Consider the following 17,951-nt stretch of genomic DNA (forward strand, 5'->3'; position numbering starts at 1 on the left):
TATAATATTAAGTTGTAACATCCAAGCGCTGGGATGTCTTCCATTTATAATAACATCTTCTCGGTCTTTCATTAGAGGATGTTTTTTCCTTGGTTGTGATTTTTGAGAGCTCCCACAGAGGGTCCTGTACACTCTGGAGAAGTGAATTCCTGGAGACAGAACAACATTATTGCTAACTTGAAAGGCGCCTTCTTCTTCTTATGCTTTCTCACTGGTCCTCGGTGCCTCGGGGAAAGCTGTTGGCTTGCGTGGGTTGGTGATGTGTCTGGTAACGACAGTTCTAACGTTTTGTTGACTCTATTGGTTTTTCCGAGAAGATAATTGCACAATGGGCAAATAACAGTTTTATCTTTTTTACTTCCCACTCTTACACCTCTTGTTGTTTTTTATTTATTTTTATTTTTTTGCATCAGCCAAGACTGCCACTTGAATGGGACTCTGGTGTTGCATACTTTTCCACGTAGTGTGGCCTTTAAATGCAAGCCTGTGACTTCATCTGGCACTCAACTAAAGATAGAGGAGTCTGTTCCAAACCTTAAAGAAGGGGGAAACTGTGTTTTGGGTGATATGTTAGGAACTATGCTTAGCTGCTAGACATACAGACGTGAATAGTAGTGACTGAGGTCAGGGATTTAGGTTTTTCTCAGTATTTGGAGTCTGGTGTAAGCAGTCAGGGATTGTCGTTGTCACCTCACGTGTCATTGAGCAGGTGGGTTCATTCCATTTTTCTGCTCTTCCATCCTTAGCTCATGGCTCCCGTGTACCCAATGTTTCCTCAGGGTCATAAGATGACTGCTGTCGCTTCAGCCATCACCTCTGAGTTCCAGGCTGGAAGAAGGAGGAGGGGAGGACCCCCATCTTCCACAAAAGTCCCCCCAATACTCTTTACAGAAATCTTATCAGAAATGTGTCACAAGCCCACCTCTATCCGTAAAGGAGAGAAAAATTAGTTTTATAGTAGGTGCATTATAACCACAAATAAAATGGGTGTCCTGTTGATTAAGCAGAAGAGAAGAACGGATGCAGGGGAGGAGCCTGGAGTCTTGCCCAGACTCATTCAGGGCCGGCGTGCCGTGAGTCATGAGCCTTGCACACCCCTTCACTCGCCCAACCACCTCCAGAGGGTTGCCACCCCCTGCCCCCCACCCTGCTCAGGGAACCTTGACCCACAGGAGACAGGAGTCCAGAGGGGACACAGGGTGAAGCCTCACTCCCTGCCCCCAGGGACTGTCCGACGGCTTCTCCTTGCACATCTTCCTGAGGCCTCGCACGCCAAGGGAGCAGTGCCACTGAGGGCCCCGCTTGTGGCAACAGTAACGTGTCACCTGACTCCTCACGCCATCTTCACCTCAGCTCCTGCACACAGCACCAGAAATACCAACTTTCCCACAGTCAGACCTCATGAGGGACATTACAGCGGACGGACTTCCAACAGCAGGTCAGAGGTGAGGAAGGCCACAGCTGATGCAGCCCCCCACAGCGAGGGCACCAAAGACCCTCCTCACCCCACCTCCTGTGTGCTCACGTCCGTCCCCACCCAGCCCCTGGCAGCCCCTCATCAGCGCTTCCTTGCACAGTTGTGTCTTTCAAAAACATCATGTAAAAGGAATCCCACAGGCGTGACCTTTGAGGCTGGCTCCTTCACGCCGCATTGTGCCTTCGAGAGCCACTCAGGCTGCTGTGAGGATCAACGGCTCGCTCCTTTTTGTCGTTTGGTAGCTCCTGTCACGTGGACACGCCACATTTGTCGATCCATTCACTCCCCAAGGGACATCTGGGTTATTTCCAGTCATTAGTGATTGTGAATACATCTCCAGCAAATATCTGTGTACAGATTTCTGTGTGAACGTAAATTTCAATTCACTTGGGAGATGGGGGTGGCACTTCTGGGTCATGGGGTGACCGTGCACCTGTGAGAACTGGGCCACTGCTCCAGCGTGGAGTCCCTGCTTGTCCCCGCCCTCGGCGCCCTCGGGCCTCAGCGGGGTGTCGCCGTAGGTCTGACCAGCGCGGGGGCAGCCGCTCCGGTTTAATCAACGGCTACACTGCAAAGGTTCCCATGTGCCTGCCCACCGTAAGCGCCTCATCTTTGGTGAGGCGTCTGTTCAAGTGTTCCCTCTACTTTTTAACTGGGTTGTTTTCTGTTTGAGAGTTTTTTATATATTCTGGATTCAAGTCCCTTGTCAGATAAGCGATTTGCAAATACGTCTTCCAGTCTGTAGCCTGTCTTTCATTCTCTTAGTGTCTATCATAGAAAACAGTACTTAATTTTCATGAAATGCAATTTATCTAATTTTTTTTATGGGTGGCATGTGGTCATAGCTAAGAACTCTTTGTTTAGTCCAAGGTCATGAAAATATTCTACTTTTCTTCTAAGTGCTTTATAGTTTTACATTTTACATTTAGATCTATTCTGTTTTGTTTTTTTTAAACTATGCCTTGTGACTTACTTGTCCTGTTCTCATTATTAGGATGGGAGCGATGGTTTCTTGTGACTTTCTCTACAGGAATTGTCTGAGTCAACTCAGGCTAAGGAAGGCTGGGGGGAGGGGGGAGGAGCAGCCCGGGGTTGGAGGGTTGGGAACGCAGTAGCAGAGACAGCTCTCCTGGCGGGTGGCACTGGGCCCCCGCACCCCGGGAGCGCGGAGCAGCTGCAGCTGTGGTGTTTGCCCCCCGGAAGCCGCTGGCGGGAAGAGTTTCTAAGGAGCCAGGGAATCTCTTTAGGGGAACTCAGCACAGCCTGGGGGCACAAGGGGAAGGAGTGACCCAGCGGCAGCGGCCCCTGCGGGGTCTTCAGCCGGGGTCTGCTCGGACGGCCTGAATGGGGCCCTGTGTGTCGTGTCCTGTCAGCAATGTTCGCGGAGACTCTTCAGGGGAGTGACCACTGGTCCCTTTGACTGCAATGACAAGAGGCACAGATGCCTGCGGGGCCGGGCCACGTCTCTGCACCCCTCGGCCCCTTCTTCTCCACGGAAGACTGGGTCCCATCGGACACGGTTTCTTAGGGAAGCGCTGCTCAGCCTGAGCAGACTCCACTTTCCATGGCCCCCATGTTTTCTACAGATTGGTTTGCCTTTTTGTCTGAAGAAAATAGAAGTGACAAAACACACTCTCTTTCAATCAGTAGTGTTTATTGATACTAAGTCACTAAGTTTCAGGGTCCAGTAGCTGCGATTTGTTCTCATGGACGCCTTCAATGGTGGCCTCAAGGAGCTACCGTTAAGAGACAGAGACGGATGTGTCTGACACCTGGAGATTCTGCCAGCCCGGAAGGAGCAGTGTGAGCCTGAGTGGAGCTCCCGCCGACACCGAGGCACAACGGGATCCAGAGTGAGCATCTCTGAGGTCCGGGTCGGCTCCTCAGTGCAGAGTCGTGTCACGTCACTAAAGGACACATCAAAACTTAGCAAGTGCGCAGGGAGAGACAGCACCTCCAGGGCAGGAGCAGAAGGAAGTGGACTTTCGAAAGATCAGATATATCCCCACAGACACTAAGGGAACCAGGTCTTGTGGGGCGAGGGCGCCATTGGGAATCCTCTCACTCATTCATCACACATTTGACACATTTGTGAGCACCGGGTACGTCCAGGGCCACTCAGGTGCTGATGGTACCACAGCAAGCAAGATGAGGCCTGTGCTCCCCACATGTGCTGCTTAACCAGATGGAAGTTATGCCTCCTGGCATCAAATTTGTGCTGAATCACCGCCATGCATTTACACAGAGTGGCTTCTCACATCCAAGCCTGGCTCTAGGCGCCACGCCCCCTCAATCCATCCGCCCCTCCTCCCTCTGCCCCTCGTCCCATCTGCCCCTCCTCCCCTCCGCCCCTCCTCCCCTCCGCCCCTCCTCCCCTCCGCCCCTCCTCCCCATCCGCCCCTCCTCCCATCCGCCCCTCCTCCCCATCCGCCCCTCCTCCCATCCGCCCCTCCTCCCCATCCGCCCCTCCTCCCATCCGCCCCTCGTCCCATCCGCCCCTCCTCCCATCCGCCCCTCCTCCCCATCCGCCCCTCCTCCCCTCCCCCCCCTCCCCTCTGCCCCTCCTCCCATCCGTCCCTCCTCCCCTCTGCCCCTCCTCCCCTCCGCCCCTCCTCCCATCTGTCCCTCCTCCCCTCCGCCCCTCCTCCCATCCGCCCCTCCTCCCCTCCGCCCCTCGTCCCCATCCGCCCCTCGTCCCCATCCGCCCCTCGTCCCCATCTGCCCCTCGTCCCCATCTGCCCCTCGTCCCCTCTGACCCTCATTTCCGTCTGTCCCCTCATTTCCGTCTGTCCCCTCATTTCCCTCTGACCCTCATTTCCGTCTGTCCCCTCATTTCCATCTGTCCCCTGCCTCTCCTCCATGGCTCTCTGCATGTTCTGCCCCAGGAGGCAGACCCCTGGGCCACATCACTTGAGCTCTCTTTCTTTCTGGATTTCCCCTTTGGCTCAGCCAATGGAAGGCTCCGGAGGAGATGGGAGGGTGGGAGGAGAGAGAAGTCCTGAAGAGGGGTGTTCGCCAGCTCCCTCCCTCCCCCAGCCGTGGGGTGGCAGCAGCCCCACAGCTGCTAGTGCCCGGAGACTCCTGGTCCTGGGGGTCTGCCGCCCACTCTGCCTCTGCTGGCCCTCCAGGTGTGGCAGCACCTGTTTCCTGCTGGGCCCTGAGGGACTGCAAAGCCCACTCTGCCCAGGACCTGTGTCCCCCGGGGATGCCTCATCCCCATTTTCCCACTTTAGGAAATGGACACTGAGTCAGTCTGCAGAAGGCACATGGTGGCCTGTCCTGAAAGTTGACCCCCCAGGCTTCAGAGACACTGCCCCCTTTACTAGCTGCAGCGCCTCAGGCAGTTCATGGATTTTGTGAGACTCGCTCCTCCCTCGCGGCTGCGGAAGCGCCTCCAGCACAGCTGCGCCGGGACCCAGGGCCAGACTCACCAGGGGCAGGCACTGGACCAGGAGTCCGCTCTTGGGGATGCAGCGATGGGGGCTGACCTCGTTCAGCCTGATGCAGCACTGACTCTGGCACTCGCTGTGGTCGCTGCAGTACTCCCAGTTAGGCTGGGGAGACACGGAGGTCAGAGGTCGCCCCCAGCAGCCCGGAAGTCCTCCAGCAGAGCAGGCCCACCGCGCCCTCTGCCCTCACCTTGCGCAGCGGCAGGCACTGCAGGAAGACGGTCTTGGGCCTGCAGATCCTCTGCTTGTCCAGGCCGCCCATGAGGCAGCAGCTGCTCCGACACTCGTGGTAGTCCTTGCAGGTGTACCCGTTCGGCTGCCGGGAAAGGAGACCCCTGTCCTTTCTGCCCAGTCCCCCAGGGACCCGCCTGCCCAGAGGAGGTGGGAGCTCTGGCCAACAAGGCTGCCCTCCCTCCTCCTCACCCCTCACCCGCCCGTCACGGTGCACCTTTCTCCACGACAGGCACTGGAGGAAGATGGTCTGAGGGGTGCAGAAGCGCTGCGGGTTCAGGCTGTTCGTGGCGCAGCAGTGGCTCCGGCATTCCGAGTGCTGTTTGCAGGGCTCTCCGATCACCTGCAAAGTCAGGGCCTCGTCTGTGCCTCCGGGGTGGGGGCACTAAACCGAGCAGGTGCGGCTGCAGAACCAGCTTCCCTCGAGGGCTTCTCCCCTTCTCTGCTTCCCTGGGTCCTGCAAACTTCCCTTGCCTGGCAGGTTTTCTGCAACGTTCACAGACCACGGCGGGTCTGGAAGGCCAGGGGAGCCAGCAGAAAGGGAGCTAACAGTTGTCTGCGTCTGTTGTGAGACATGTCGACAGAAGGGTAAACTGAGGCACAGAGGATGAAGGAAGGTAGCAAGTGGCCAAGCAGAAGGACAGGAAGGAGAAGGCTGCATATGAAGCTTACAGACTCTCGCACGACATTTACACGTGAGAAACAGGCTCAGAGAGGGTGAGTAGCTTGCCTGGGGTCACAGATCCAACAAGGAGTCGGAACTGAGACTGAAGCTCTTCCACCGCCACCAGCCTCCCAGAGGCCACCAGAGTCACGTGACCTTTGAGCACGGTCCTCACACCTCTGGTCTCAGACTCCTTTACAAACTCACAAACCACCAAGGGCCTGGAAGAGCTGTTGCTGGTGTGGGTTATGGCTGACAACTTTCACCACAGTGGACACTAACGATGAGAGAGTTTTAAATATTTATGCGTTGATTTACTTAAAAATAATGAACCCATTCCATGTCAACATAAATAACAACTTTTCATGAAAAATAAGTACATTTTCCAAAACAAAAACGTGCTGAGCAGAGTAGCGCCATTTTGCATTTCTGGTGGCTCCTCCCACCTGGCCAGTTCACAGAGGCCGCCAGGTGTCCCTGCTCCCTGTGGAGGTGTCACATACCCTGTGGAGGTGTCCCTGCTCCCTGTGGAGGTGTCACAAACCCTGTGGGGGTGTCACATACCCTGTGGGGGTGTCACATACCCTACGGGCTCTGGGGAGAATGAGGGTGACCGGGCAAAACATGTCCCCTTGTTATTATGAAGACGTGTTGGTCTCAGGGACCCTCCAGAAGGGCTTGGGGACCCCGGTCCCAAGCATCCTGGGGGCTGCTGTTCAACAACAGAGACACACTGAAGGGTTTTCATCCAGGGAGACTTTTCATTCTGTTTGCTTTTTTTAAAGGTCTTGCTGGTAGACAGTGAAAGCTGAGACTGACGCTCGGAGGCTGGCGGCGGGAGCCTGGCTGGGCAGCTTGCAGGTGAGAGACAGGAGGACAGAGGAGGAGCTAACTTCTAGGGTGGGGCGCCGTCGGTCGTGGGAGCTTCGGGAGTGTCCCCTGGGTTCTGGGGGGACAGTTATGGAGAAAGGAAACAGGAGGGCCCTTGGGGGGCATAGGCCCAGGCAGCGCGTCTCCTGCGTCCTGGCTGTGTGCGCGCCACCGCCCCGGGGAGGAGTGGACGCGGTGGGACGTGCAGATTAGGGGTGCTGTGGGGACAGAAGGACAGACGCTCTCACGTTTTCACCGTCGCACTAGATCCGCTTGCGCACACCACTCCCTGTTGGACCCCTCGTGAGCCCTGCCCTGTCGCTCACCTCTGCCCTCTGTGCCCCGCCCCGGGGACCCTTGGCTCGCTGTGCCCCGTGCCGCAGGCCGGAGCCTGCTGCTGCCTGGCAACGTGGCCCACTGAGGCCTCGCTGGCCCGGCCTGTCTGGACCTGGACGTCAGTGTTTGGGTTCCAGGCGCGGGGACCCGCGTGTTTGGGGGAAACATGTGCTGCTCGCGGGCACCTCCTTTGTGGGGAGCCCGGGAGGAGCTGGGCACATGTAGGGGCAGCCAAGACAAGGGAGCCCAACTGAGGCTGAGGCAGGCCGAGCGCGGGGTGGCTGGGCACTTACCTTGTGCAACAGCAGCACGTTCTTCCTCTTGAACACCAAGAACTCGGCCAGCCCCAAGAGCAGCAGCAGCAGCAGCAGATGCTGGGAGCACGCCATCGGGTGGCAGGCCTGTCAATGCCCAGATGGCTGTGGAGCACCCTTTGCCCAGGGCGTCCCTGCCCCACGGCACCCATGTGGGTACCGCTCCCTTTCCCAATCTCTTTCTTCCAAAATGGATATTTTTAAAATTAATAATTATTTTAGAGAGCAGTTTTAGGTTTACAGAAAAGTTGTGCAGAAAGTACAGAGAGTTCCATATATCCCTTCTTCACCCACCTGCCTCAGTTTCCCCAGTTATTAACATCTTAGTTGGTGTGGGGCATTTGTTACAATTGATCAACTGATATTGATACATTGTCATAAACCAGAGTCCATGTTGATGCCAGGGCTCACTGTCGGTGTCGGACACTCTGTGGGTGTGGACAGTGGCCAGTGGCGTGTGTCCACCATGACAGCATTGTCCAGAGTGGCGTCACTGCGCTGGAAGCCCTCTCTGCTCCCCCTGCTCATCCCCACAAGCCCCGGCAACCACGGATCCCTTTCCTGCCCCCATAGCTGTGCTTTTCCGGAATGTCACAGAGCTGGAATGACACAGTCGGGGCCTCCCCAGCCTGGCTCTGTCACTGAGTCATCTGCACTTGAGGTTCCTCCGCGTCTCCTTGTGGCTTCGTAGCTCATTGCTTTCTAGTGCTGAGTGGAAAATGGATTTTCAACAACCCTGTCTCCAGGGAGCGATTGCCCTTTATTAGTTTAAAGAGGAGCGTGTCTGCCATGCGAGAGCGCCCACAGGGCAGAGATGACCACCCTTCCTGCGGCCTGCTTCTCCCACATCTGCCTCAGTACCCCTGCAGAGAGGCCTCCCTGACCAGCCTGGCTCCTGTCTCCACCTCCCCACAGGCTCGGCAGGGCCAGCTGGCCCCCGACCTCGGCCTGGTGGAGCTGGTGGGGGGCCCTGCCCCAAGGCTTGGGCGGTGGGTGTGGAAGCGCCCTACAGCCACGGCCCCAGGTGCGTGGGACTCCCTCATTGCACATCCGGATGGGACGCCAGGAGGCCCAGAGTTGCCCTCAGATCTAAGCCTGGCTGTTCATAAAGCTGACGATTTGGCCTCCAATTTAGACCCTAAGTCTTTTATTTTTTAAATGGAGGTGATAGTCACATAACATAAAATTAACCATTTGAAAGTGAACAATTCAGAGACATTTAGTGCATTCTTAATGTTGTGCAACCACCCCGCAGTTCTGATACCCACCCTGGTATCAGTTTCCCCACATTAAACCCAGCATATATGGGGTTAAAACCAAAACACTCATTCTCTGCTTACTCTCTGGCTTCCTGGCTCCAGAATCCACTATCCTCCATGGAGACAGACACCGTCAAGGACAAGCACCTGGACTATCTCCTCCCGCAAAGAGATACGGGCTGGTGGGAAAGCTGCTGACCAGCAAGGTCATGGGCTCCCTCCTCTCTGCAGTGTCTCAAGGCAAAACACAAGCTGGTGGGAAAGCTCCGACCAGCAAGGCCATATGCTCCCCCTCCCCTACATAAAACCCCAAATAAAAACCCTTCCTTTTAGCTTTTCGGGGAGTTTGGGATTTGAGCGTTAGCTGCCCTCTCTCCTTGCTCAGCACTGTGCAATAATAAAATTCCTACTTTCTTCCACCACCCCCGGTGTCAGAGATTGGCTTGCTGTGCAATGGGTGAGCGAACTCACTTCAGGTTCGGTAACAGTTCTGTCTAGTTCCAGAACATTCCGTCACCCCACAGTACAACCAGGTGCCCATCAGCAGTCGCTCCCCATTCTTTCTGATGTCTTCCATTGGCCAGACCTGCAGGGGGCAGGTGGGATCCCCACATGCTCTGCGGGGCAGCATGTGGGGGCCCCTGGGCCAGGAGAGGGCGAGGGGGTGTGAGCGGGTGCACCCTGCTGGGGTGGCCACACTCTGCGTCTCCAGCCCTGAGCCGTGAGCCCCGGCACCCTGCATTTCTTGCCCTGCTCCTTGGGGGTCCCCTGGCCACTCTCACTTGTCTCCCTCCCATGTTCCAGAATCTCTTCTCGCATTTGTCCCTCTGCCCGCCTTGGCAGTGTGCCCCCCGGGGCCCACCAGCTCTAGACCCCACAGTGTGAGGACGAGCGCTCAGGGCCCCCGGTCCTCGGGGCAAGCCCTTGCTGGGCTGGGCTGGGCTGCTCTGTTTGCTTGGCTGGGACGGGACAAGGCGGGGAGGCGGGGGAGATTTTCTGGGGACTGTTTCCCTGCCCGTGAGGTAGGGGGCTCCTGCCATTCCCCATCGACGTCCCCTTGGACCCTGGTTTTCAGACCATTCCAGTGAAGCCCTACTGGTCTTGTCCCCTTTGTTCTTTGTCGCGGTCATTTGTGTTGCGAAGCACAGTGGAGTCCTGTTTTTAAGCTCCCCAGACTGTTGAGGTCAGGGGCCCAGGAACAGGCTGACTCCCAAGACGAGTCCTCCCCGCCTTCTTGCTTCACCTTCCCCGCCTCTGGCTGCCTTCTCTGGGCTGGCCCATGCTGGGCCCAGAAACCCGAGTCTTCCCGAGGGAGGGAGACAGAAACACAGCGACCTGCGACCTGCGAGCTGGGAGGACGGGTCCCTCCTGGGAGCTAGGGGGGTTGGGGGGGGGGAAAGACCGAGGGGGCAGCACCGGCCAAGCTCTGGGGCAGAGCAGGCGCCTCTGCAGCTCAGACGCCGGGCCGTCTGAGAGACGGTGCCCTCTGCCCCAGGCCCACCTAGATGGGGGCAGATTTAGTCGTGGGGAGGCCCCTGAGCCAAAGTAGGGTCTGGGGAGAGGGAGGCACCGGCAGGGGGGCAGGAGGCAGGAGGACTCAGTTTATTTCCTGCACTTCTCTCCTCGCACAGGTGCACTTGCCTCTACATGACCAAGCCTGGCCTTTTCTCCAGAGCACCTACGGCATTTGTCAGCGTGGATTCATTTGGCTCCTGCACAAATATCCAGAAATTACCCCCTGCCAACATGAAATGCCTCCCATAAGGACAGAATTCAGCAACACAAAACATCTCAGAAAGGCAAAAGGAGGTCAGCATCGCTTATAGTTTTCTAAACAAAAACAGCAAGTTGCAGGACACCTTGCCCTTCCGAGCTTTGGGTTTTCTGTAATTTTAGACTTCTACTTTTCGACAACAAATTGCAGCTCATAAGCAACAAAAGCATTGCTAGAGCATTTCACTCTAAAGTTTTGCTAACTGATTTCAAAAGAGACACAATAACGGGAACTCAGAGCCCTGTTTTGATCTGCTGTCACCAAAAATGATACAGACATGGAGAAAAGAGAGTGATGGAAGCCTGCTGGACTCAGCAAAACAATGCCACGCCTCTTTAAAATTTTACCTTTGATAAAGCACTCCAAAGTCTACTTCAGTGTGTGTATAACAGTGTTTTAAGAGGCACCTTGCAAAGTTGGGACTCCCATTTAATGTGTGTGCGTGTCCCACGCTAGCAGACATCCACGCGTGAGTCTGTGGGTTTTTCTACACGCTGAGAGCAAAGCAGACGGTGACTGTGAACCAGGCCTTCTGGGGCAGCCTGGGGTCGGCCACTGGTCAGCGGTGCTGTTCCAGGGGCCTCACAGCAGGTGCCCACCTGGTGGTCCCTGGCCCGCACTTGGCAGGCCCCCGGCCTCGTGGCCAGGCTGCTGTCCGCAGCAGCCAGAAAGGCTCCTCGGAGGTCACCAAGTATCTCCATGGTGGAACCCAAGACACGCCTTTTAGTCTTGGGAGATGGAATATACAGACAACGGCCAGACCATCTGTAAAAGTGGAGCCCTGACCCACAGCTGGGAGCAGCCAACCCGGGAGGCCAAATGTGCCCCCTAAGAATCACATGGGACACCTGTGTCAGCCTGCCAGGGCTGTGTAACAAACACCACAGGCTGGGCAGCTTAAACAACAGACAACTATTCCTCACAGTCTGGAGGCCAGAAGTCTGAGACCCAGGTCTGGGGAGCTGGCTCCTCCTGAGGCCTCTCCCTTTGGTGTGTAGACGGCCGTCTCCTCCCTCTGTCTTCACATGGCCATCCCTTTGTGCATGTCTGTGTCCTCATCTCTTCTTTTTTTCTTTTTGCTTGAAGAAGATTCGGCCTGAGCTATCACCTGTGCCAGTCTTCCTCTATTTTGTATGTGGGTCACCACCACAGCATGGCCACTGATGGTGGCGTAGGTCCATGCCCTGGAACTGACCCTGGGCCAGCGAAACAGAGCATGCTGAACTCAACCACCAGGCCGTGGGGCCGGCCCCTCATGTCCTCTTCTTATAAGGCCACCAGTCAGATTAGATTAGTGAGCCTGTCTTACCCTAATTCCTTCTGCAAAGGCCTATCTCCAAATACAGTCACCTCCTGAGGCCCTGGGGGTAAGGACTTCCACGTAAGGATTTGAGGGGGACACAACTCAGCCCATAACAACACCCCATGTCTAGTTAGACGCCCCGCCTTGCCCGCCAAAACCTTTCCCTCGGGCCACTTGAGCCGACCTTTTCCACTGTTGGTATCCCCACCTGCCCACCTGTGGGTCTGAGTGCAGTGACGGGCCAACTCCTGAGCTGTGGAAAGTTCTGGAGAAGCCACTGCTTGTTGCGGGCTGGGCTTCCTCCTTCACGTTGTGCTGACCACTGCCCTTTCTAGTTTCCTGCTGATCTGCAAGCTCCACGAGCTAAGGAGGGAGGGAAGGAGGGCACAGGGTCTCAATTTTACTTCCTCACAGCAGGTCAAGGTCTCTGAGGCCCCAATCACATGATTTTAGAGAAATGACACCAGACAATCGAGTCACATAAACATTTTCCAAGACAAATGCACAAACCAATAGCCACTGTATGAACTTTGTAAGAACTGTTTCCATATCATATCAGGCCTGTCAAATATAATTATTATATTATAACTACGTAAAAGCTGAATTTGAATCACAAACTTCAAACTTGCAGTGTTCTTTTTGGACTTTAAACCAGGAAAAAATGTTTTCTGGTCTCAAACCTTTTCTTAGGCCCTTGAAAAGTTCACTGGCCCAGTTTACAAACTCGGACATGATGTGTCTGATCAGTCAGACAGCCCACACCACACAGGAACACACTGCACCCACACACAGAAAGTCCGGTTTATGAAAGGTCACAGCAACTGCTCACAGCGGCAGCATTCACAATAGCCAGGAGGTGGAAGCAACCCAAGTGTCTAACTGACGAGTGGATAAGCAAAATGTGGTCCATCTACACAATGGAATATGATTCACCTTAAAAAGGAAGGACATTTGACACATGCTACCACAGGACGGACCTTGAGGACATTATGCTGAGTGGAATAAGCCGGAAACGAAAGGACAAGTACTGTGTGATTCCACTTCTGTGAGGTCCAATGGGGACAGAGTGTCAGTTTGGGAAGATGAAGAGTTCTGGAGATGGATGGTGGTGATGGCTGCATGACAACGTGAATGTACCTAATGCCACTGAACTGGACGCATAAACACGTTTCGGGTGGTAAATTTCACGCTGGGTGCGTTTTACGCAGGCGCTTCTTGCAGGCCCTGGAGGCGGGGTTGTTTCTGAACCTGAAGAACAGCACGTCTCAGGCTAGTGATGTTGAAATAGTCCTCTGTACTTGAGCCTCTTTTCTTCCATATTTGTTTATAAATCTCTCAGATCAGACATCTTTCCAGAGTTTTTCCTTCTAAACATCAAGGTCAGGTATGATTCCACAGTATCTCAATCTGCCAAAAAGCTTGATGCCAAATCTTGCAAAAACATGACAAATTATTGTTATTCCCTACACCATAGCTACCACACTTTCAGCACAAACCCCTCATGTTGGTGCCACCCCCATCCTGCCTCCTTCATTGCCTACAGCACTGCCCCCTCAAGGGCGCACCCCTGTGGAGGGTGCTCCGTCCCGCAGGCAGCCTCTGCCTGACTCACAGAAAAACAAAACCTGTGAGTAAACGGGAGCCTGGACATTCCTTGCAGAAAAACTCCCCCAGTAGTTGATAATTGCTTAAGTGCTCAGAGGTCCTACCTTTTTATCCTGGGTCCCACCTGCTCCTCTGTAGACGTGAGACCAGCCAGGCTGTAATTCCAGAAGAGACTCCAACCCCCAAAGTGGAGGATCACACAGGAGCCAGGTTCCAGGGAGCCAGGTGAAGCTGCAGACTCACTGGAGCGTCTCCTGACTGCTCCTCCTCCTTCCTGCCCCAGCCTTCTGCCCTTGAGGAAGTCTGTCATCCTTCCGCGTGAGAGACTGAATGTACTGTGGGCAATGGCTGAGCCACATATGACAGTGGGACTCCCTCCAGCCCACATAAGAGCCCCGGGAGCCAGCCACAGCACTCGGCCCAGTGGTCAGTGACCACAGCCTCCCTGGATTGCCCCATTACAACCCAGGACCAGCCCGAGAGGCCACATATGCCCCCTGATCAATCACATGGGATCCCTCCACCTGGTTAGCAGACCCCGCTTCCCCCTCAACACCCCCCTCAGGCACCTGGAGCAGCCGCTTTCCACTATCCACGTCCGCTCCTGGCTGCCTGTGGGTCTGATCAAGTTTGGAGGCTGACTCCCTGGCTCTGGATAAATAGCCTATGTGTCCTCACTGCAGTGATCTGTTCTCCTTGAGGGGGTCTGTTCTCATTGAGGTGGTCTGTCCTCATTGAGGCAGCGTGTTCTCGTTGGGGGGATGTGTTCTCAATGGGGCAGCATGCTTTAATTGGAGTGATGTATTCTCATTAGGGTGGTCTTCGTTTACTTCTGCACAGCTTGTTCATTCAATAAACATTCACTGATTTATTTATCGTTGACTTTGTCCCAGGCATTGAGCTGGGCTCTGTGGAGGAAAAGATGGTGTGTCGCTTGTCACCTAGGAGTTCTTGGTCTAGGCTGGGAGATGGACCCATCAACAAGTAGATGGCGTAGAGTGTGGTAGACACCATGAGGACCGGGGTGGAGACCCTGGGAGGGAGGACCTGGATCAGCGAGGAGAGGACGTGCTGCACCGTGAAGAGGAGTCCGGGTTCTGCAGGTGAGGTGAGGGAGGAGAGATCTCCGGGCAGAGGGAGAGGGTGAAGTTGGGAGGAGGGCACCGACCGGGTGTTGGGGAGCTGGTGGGAGGGGTCAGAGCCTGGAGAGCTGGGAGCCAAATCCAAGCTCTCAGGGGCAGGAAGGGTTTTAGGCATGGGTAAGCCAAGCCCCGTGAGTGTTTGAGAATGCTCCGGGCACGAGGTGCGATGGGATGAGAGGCTGGAGCTGCTGAGTCAAGGTGTTGCAGGCGGGGATGGGAGCAGAGAAGCAGATGCCTGGGAGGAGAATGAGGTTCAGTGTTGACTGGATGTGGGAGGCCAGGGAGTGAAGACTCCAGAACGACTGCCAGGCTCTGGTGACTGGGGAGAGAGTGGTTTGGTTTAGCACAGCCTTTCAGTTGTCGGCCCCAAAACTCAGCAGCCTGAAAGGACATTTAGTTATGATCTCTCAGGTCCTGTGGTTTGACTGGGCTCAGAGGGGCAGTTTTCACTCAGAGTCACTCAGCAAGGGCTGTCAGATGGTGGTTGGGCTGCCGAAAGTTGCCATTAGGTGGGCTGTCAACTGGGCTGAGGGTCCAAGACAGCTCCTTCACCACGCATCCTCCGCCAGGGATGGCTGGGACGGCTGGAGCGCAGCCTCTCTCCCCACACGGCTTCCTCACAGCACAGCAGCCTTGGGGTGGCTGACGCCCCTCCTCAGGTCTGGCTGCCCCCACAGGTGTTCCAGAGTCCTGGGGGGTCTGAGAGGCTCTGTGGCCTAGCCCAGGAGTGGGGCAGCACCATTCCACTGCATCACCAGGGAGGAGTCTCTGAGGCAGCTGGGGTCAGTGTGCGGGGGGAGGAGGCGGAAGACCAAGAGTCATCTGAGCTGTGGCGTTGGGTTTGAGAGCCATCCACTGAAACCAGAGGAGCAGGACAGACGGATGCTTGTGCTCAGGGAGAGCAGGCAGGGGGAGGAGCGCCGGGGAGGCTGGGAGCACGTGTGGGGTTTCTTCTAGGGGTGATGAAAATGTTCTAAAATTAGACCGAGGTGATGTTTGCACAACCCTGTGAATATGCTAAAAACAATTAATTGCATGCTCTAAATGAGTGATTTGTATGGCATGTGAATTTTATCTCAATAAAGCTGTTTCAAACAGGAAACCTATTTGAACTTTTACTTGTAACTTGGTTGTTTTACATTGTTATTTATAGATACATTTTTTATTCTATTCTCAGCAGAGAGTAATATTTCCTTTGAACCAAAGGTTTTAGAATTCAGTTGAATAACTTAATTTTTTCACTTGTAAAATACCTTAAGTAAAAAACCATTATGAGATTCAGTCCTGCTAAGACTAATTTCCTTAACCTATTTAAATGTATTTACACAAATTTTACACAGATTTTAATTGACACTTTAGCTGTCAGCACAAATTCTGTGGCTGGGCACTCCCCTTCTCCCAGCCTAGAGAGTTCGCATCAGGAGCTTTCCCTTGATTCCTTCATTTTCCTTCCAGCAGGCTTCGAGACACCTTCTCTGACCTTCACAATAAGCGTTTGGGGTCTCCCAAACCAGTCAGACACACACTCCACACTGAATTTGAGAGATCCGGAGTCCCAGGATGGACCCCCATAATGCACGCTGCCTCCCCAGACACTCAAGATCCCCTTGGCATCCAACGTATACTCCCATGGACACAGGGCAGAAGACTCACCCCAAACAATAAAAGAAATAAAAGAGAAATAAATATAAAAATAATATGTATAAAAATACATAAAATATATATAATATTTTATATAAAATATAAAATATTCCATATAAATACATAAATATATATTATTTGTGTATAAAATATAAAACATATAAAAATAAAATAAAATAAAATAAATCATTAAATTCTTGGACAAACCTGAGACTACACGGCATACCTTTTCTTCTGAGAAAAGATAATGAAAACACTCCAAGTCTGCACAGACAACAGCCCTGCTCACAGGGCAGGGCTTCCCCACAGGAGGAAAGTAACCTGCAGTGTGGACAAATGCTCCCGGTTGGTGTGGGTTTCTCTTCACTGGAATTCAGATATTTCACCCAGACTTTTAGGTGTGTACCTTTCCTTTTCTTTTTTTTTTTTTTTTAAAGATTGGCACCTGAGCTAACAACTGTTGCCAATCTTCTTCTTCTTTTTTTTTCTTGTTTTTTCTCCCCAAATCCCACCAGCACACAGTTGTATATTTTTAGTTGTGGGTCCTTCTAGTTGTGGCATGTGGGACGCCACCTCAACATGGCTTGATGAGCAGTGCCACGTCGGCACCCAGGATCCAAACCAGCAAAACCCTGGGCCGCTGAAGTGGAGCGCGTGAACTTAACCACCCGGCCACGGGGCCAGCCCCCCGTGTGTACCTTTTCTTAAAGTCATCCTGCCAGGACCCCAACAAGTCACACCAACCTACAGATGCAAGTCTTGTTCAAATCAGACAATTTCTTCCAATTATTCCTCCCAGCTCCCCTGCTCACCTTCTTTGTTGACCCTGTGACTCAGGCCAGGGTCTGCCCTCTGCATCACTGCTTCTCCCTCACGCCCCCAGCTCTGTGTTCTGCTCTGAGTCGCACAGTGTTCCCTCCATTTGGTCTTACGGATGAGCACATTCCCTTCCAGTTTATCTAACAGAATCACAATTTGGGCCCCAGAAGATTTTTTAATGCTCTAACCACAACCCCTGCAAGTCCTCATTGCCTTTTTGCAAAACTGATCCTTTTGTTAATGTTGAGTATATTTCATGTACTTACTGGCCATTTGTATATCTTCTTTGAAAAAAATTCTATTCAGATCCTTTGCCCGTTTTTTAAATTGTTTTTTGGTCATTTTATTGTTGAGTTGTAAGAGTTTTTTAAATACAAGTCCCTTATCATATATACGATTTGCCAGTATTTTCTCCCATTCTGTGGGCTGTCTTTTCACTTCCTTGATGGTGACCTTTGACATGCAGAAGCTTTAAATTTTGGTGAAGTCCAATTTATCTATGTTTTCTTTTTTTGCTTATACTTTTGTTGTCATCTAAAAAAATCCATTGCCAGGGGCTGGCCCCGTGGCCGAGTGGTTAAGTTCGCGCGCTCCGCTGCAGGCGGCCCAGTGTTTCGTTAGTTCGAATCCTGGGCGCGGACATGGCACTGCTCATCAAACCACGCTGAGGCAGCGTCCCACCTGCCACAACTGGAAGGACCCACAACGAAGAATACACAACTATGTACCGGAGGGCTTTGGGGAGAAAAAGGAAAAAATAAAATCTTTAAAAAAAAAAAAAAAATCCATTGCCAAATCTAAGGCCACAAATATTTACTTCTATGTTTTATTCTACGAGTTTATGGTTTTAGCCGTTAGATTTAGGTCTTTGGTGCATTTCGAATTAATTTTTGTGTGTGGCGTGAAGTAGGGTCCAACTTCATCCTCTTGCATGTGGATGCACAGTCGTCCCAGCACCATTTGTTGAAATACTACTCTTTCCCCATTGAATCATTTTAGTACCATTCTCAAAAATCAATTACTTTTATTGTATTTTACATATTTATATTTTATTTCTATCCTTATGC

General features: G+C 53.3%; 1 protein-coding gene across 3 annotated transcripts; it reads right to left on the reverse strand.

Moving 5' to 3' along the window:
- Positions 1–3,112: 3,112 nt before the first annotated feature.
- Positions 3,113–13,563, reverse strand: LRCOL1 (leucine rich colipase like 1). 3 transcript variants are annotated; one of them, XM_014727602.3, is made up of 7 exons: positions 13,387–13,558; positions 11,894–12,040; positions 7,321–7,428; positions 5,375–5,500; positions 5,117–5,242; positions 4,909–5,031; positions 3,113–3,384 (listed from the first exon to the last, which is right to left on the reverse strand). In XM_014727602.3, the coding sequence occupies exons 3-7, from the start codon at positions 7,414–7,416 to the stop codon at positions 3,382–3,384; spliced, it is 474 nt and encodes a 157-aa protein (XP_014583088.1). In that variant the 5' UTR covers positions 7,417–7,428; positions 11,894–12,040; positions 13,387–13,558; the 3' UTR covers positions 3,113–3,381. The 3 variants fall into 3 exon arrangements, with proteins under 3 accessions (XP_014583088.1, XP_070131651.1, XP_005612760.1); XM_070275550.1 differs by lacking the exon at positions 13,387–13,558 and adding an exon at positions 12,655–12,947; XM_005612703.4 differs by lacking the exon at positions 11,894–12,040 and having other exon boundaries at positions 13,387–13,563.
- Positions 13,564–17,951: the final 4,388 nt, after the last annotated feature.

The sequence above is a fragment of the Equus caballus genome, chromosome 8, assembly GCF_041296265.1.
Source record: "Equus caballus isolate H_3958 breed thoroughbred chromosome 8, TB-T2T, whole genome shotgun sequence".
In the NCBI taxonomy this organism is placed as follows: Eukaryota; Metazoa; Chordata; class Mammalia; order Perissodactyla; family Equidae; genus Equus; species Equus caballus.